This window comes from Limulus polyphemus, unplaced genomic scaffold, assembly GCF_000517525.1.
Source record: "Limulus polyphemus unplaced genomic scaffold, Limulus_polyphemus-2.1.2 Scaffold1353, whole genome shotgun sequence".
Classification (NCBI taxonomy): Eukaryota; Metazoa; Arthropoda; class Merostomata; order Xiphosura; family Limulidae; genus Limulus; species Limulus polyphemus.
Window position 1 is genome coordinate 266,161 of NW_013666963.1, and position 2,060 is coordinate 268,220.

Here is a 2,060-nt window from a genome sequence, read left to right on the forward strand (position 1 = left end):
CGTTAATCGGAAAGGTGTTCTTCTTCTGTACGACAATGCACGTCCACATGTAGCAAGTTTGACGCAACACAAGATTATGGAGTTGGGTTGGGAAGTTATCCCCCACCCCCCATATTTTTCCAGATTACCATATTTTTTGTTTGCTGCAACACCATTTTAATGGAAAAACGTATACATAGAAGGTGTTAAAAAGCACATCGACATGTATTTTGGTTCAAAGCCAAGTGATTTCTTTAATCAGGGCATTAACAACCTGATTGTAAAATGAAAAAGCATCATCGATAATAATGGAGACTATTTCATTTACTAAATGTTTTATTTTGATATATAACTTGTGCGGGTTTTTTCATATAAAAAACTATATTAATTCTTGATGACCTAATGTTTTGTAGCTCATGGGCACAATTACTTTATGAATTTTATAAAACAGTAAAAAAGAGAAACATTATCGTGTGTATACTTTTGGCTCTAGATTACTTTATGACGTTTATAAAACAGTCAATAAAAGAGAAACGTTGTTGTGTGTGTGTGTGTGTTTCTAGCTCTAGATTACTTTACGAATTTTATAAAACAGTTCCCTAATAAAAATATTACCTAATGAAGCTTTGTATTTACTTTCACCCCTAATAAAAATATTACCTAATGAAGCTTTATATTTACTTTTTGCAGGAATTAAGTTTAGTTCATTTCTCCTACTTATATACTCATTCAAAATAACACATGCATGTGTCTCACCACCTTTTCGGTGTAGTACTCGTGTTCTATTTGTCTTGAAGAAAGTTTAAACATTAAACATTAAAAATCTATAAGCTAATATTACGTAACTAAAATCAACCAATATTTTATTTGGATCATAAATTGGTTTCTGGTTTGTATGTCTGACAGATTTAAGAATTATTGTTGCCTTTAACAACACTTTCTAATAATAATTTTTCTAAATTATTCTTCATCTAACCACAGTTTTAGCGTATAAGTTGGTCTGTTTCATTACAAATGAATATTTTTCCAATTAGCCGTATATCATATGCCTTTAAAAGGTTGTGTTAGGACCAAATGAGAGTGGAATTAATTTATTATGCTCAAACTTGATTAGTTTAATGGGTTATTTACCTACCTTACTTCCTTAGTGCTGAATGCATTTTATACTCCGTCTGAATATTTCCTGCTAACACTATTTTATATACTTTTTTAAAATTGTACTTTATACAATATTGCCTGCTCTAGGTGCTGCTCTTAGCTGTCGAGACGTTCAAGAACAAAAGGGAATAAAAGAAGATGGAGAACAAGATATTTATGTACGCGGAAAATTGGTGAAAATATACTGCGCAAAAATGAATACTTCAAAACCCCAAGAATATATATCGTTACCTAGTGGAGATAGCAATAATTATTCTGAAGTGTACGATAAAAGGTTCGTCTGTTATTAAAAGCTAGTAAGGAAACTGTTGTTACTTTAAGTAGCTTGCAACAGATATTCTAAATTATCTCTGTCTCTAAATTATAACTGATGTTAAAATACATGTGCAATAAAAAAAACAATAATTACTCTGAGATGTACGATGAAATGCTTGTTTCTTATTGACGGTGTGAAACTTTCCTACCAACACACACACACACACACAAGCTTGTCTTTTGTTGATTATTTTATAAAATTCATAATGTAATCTAGAACTTATAAATACACACAAAACAACGTTTGTCTCTTATTGTGAAAGTAAATATAAAGCTTCATTGGGTAATATGTTTACTAGTGGTGAAAGTAGATATAAATCTTCATTAGGTAATATTTTTACTAGGGGTGAAAGTAAATATAAAGCTTCATTGGGTAATATGTTTACTAGTGGTGAAAGTAGATATAAAGCTTCATTAGGTAATATTTTTACTAGGGGTGAAAGTAAATATAAAGCTTCATTAGGTAATATTTTTACTAGGGGTGAAAGTAAATATAAAGCTTCATTAGGTAATATATTTACTAGGGATGCTTATCTCATCATAGAAGTCGTATCGTGAGTGCTTATCTCGATACGATACGTGTCTAGATACAAAAGTTCACCAACAGT

The 2,060-nt window shown here is 30.6% G+C and overlaps 1 protein-coding gene across 1 annotated transcript in view; it reads left to right on the forward strand.

Moving 5' to 3' along the window:
• The window catches only part of LOC106463227 (A disintegrin and metalloproteinase with thrombospondin motifs 9-like), a 170,379-nt gene that overhangs the window by 159,422 nt on the left and 8,897 nt on the right, over window positions 1–2,060 (forward strand). Inside the window, exon 31 of the mRNA XM_022390671.1 lies at window positions 1,225–1,411. Within this exon, the coding sequence (XP_022246379.1) occupies window positions 1,225–1,411 (187 nt within the window). The remainder of the gene's footprint in view (window positions 1–1,224; window positions 1,412–2,060) is intronic.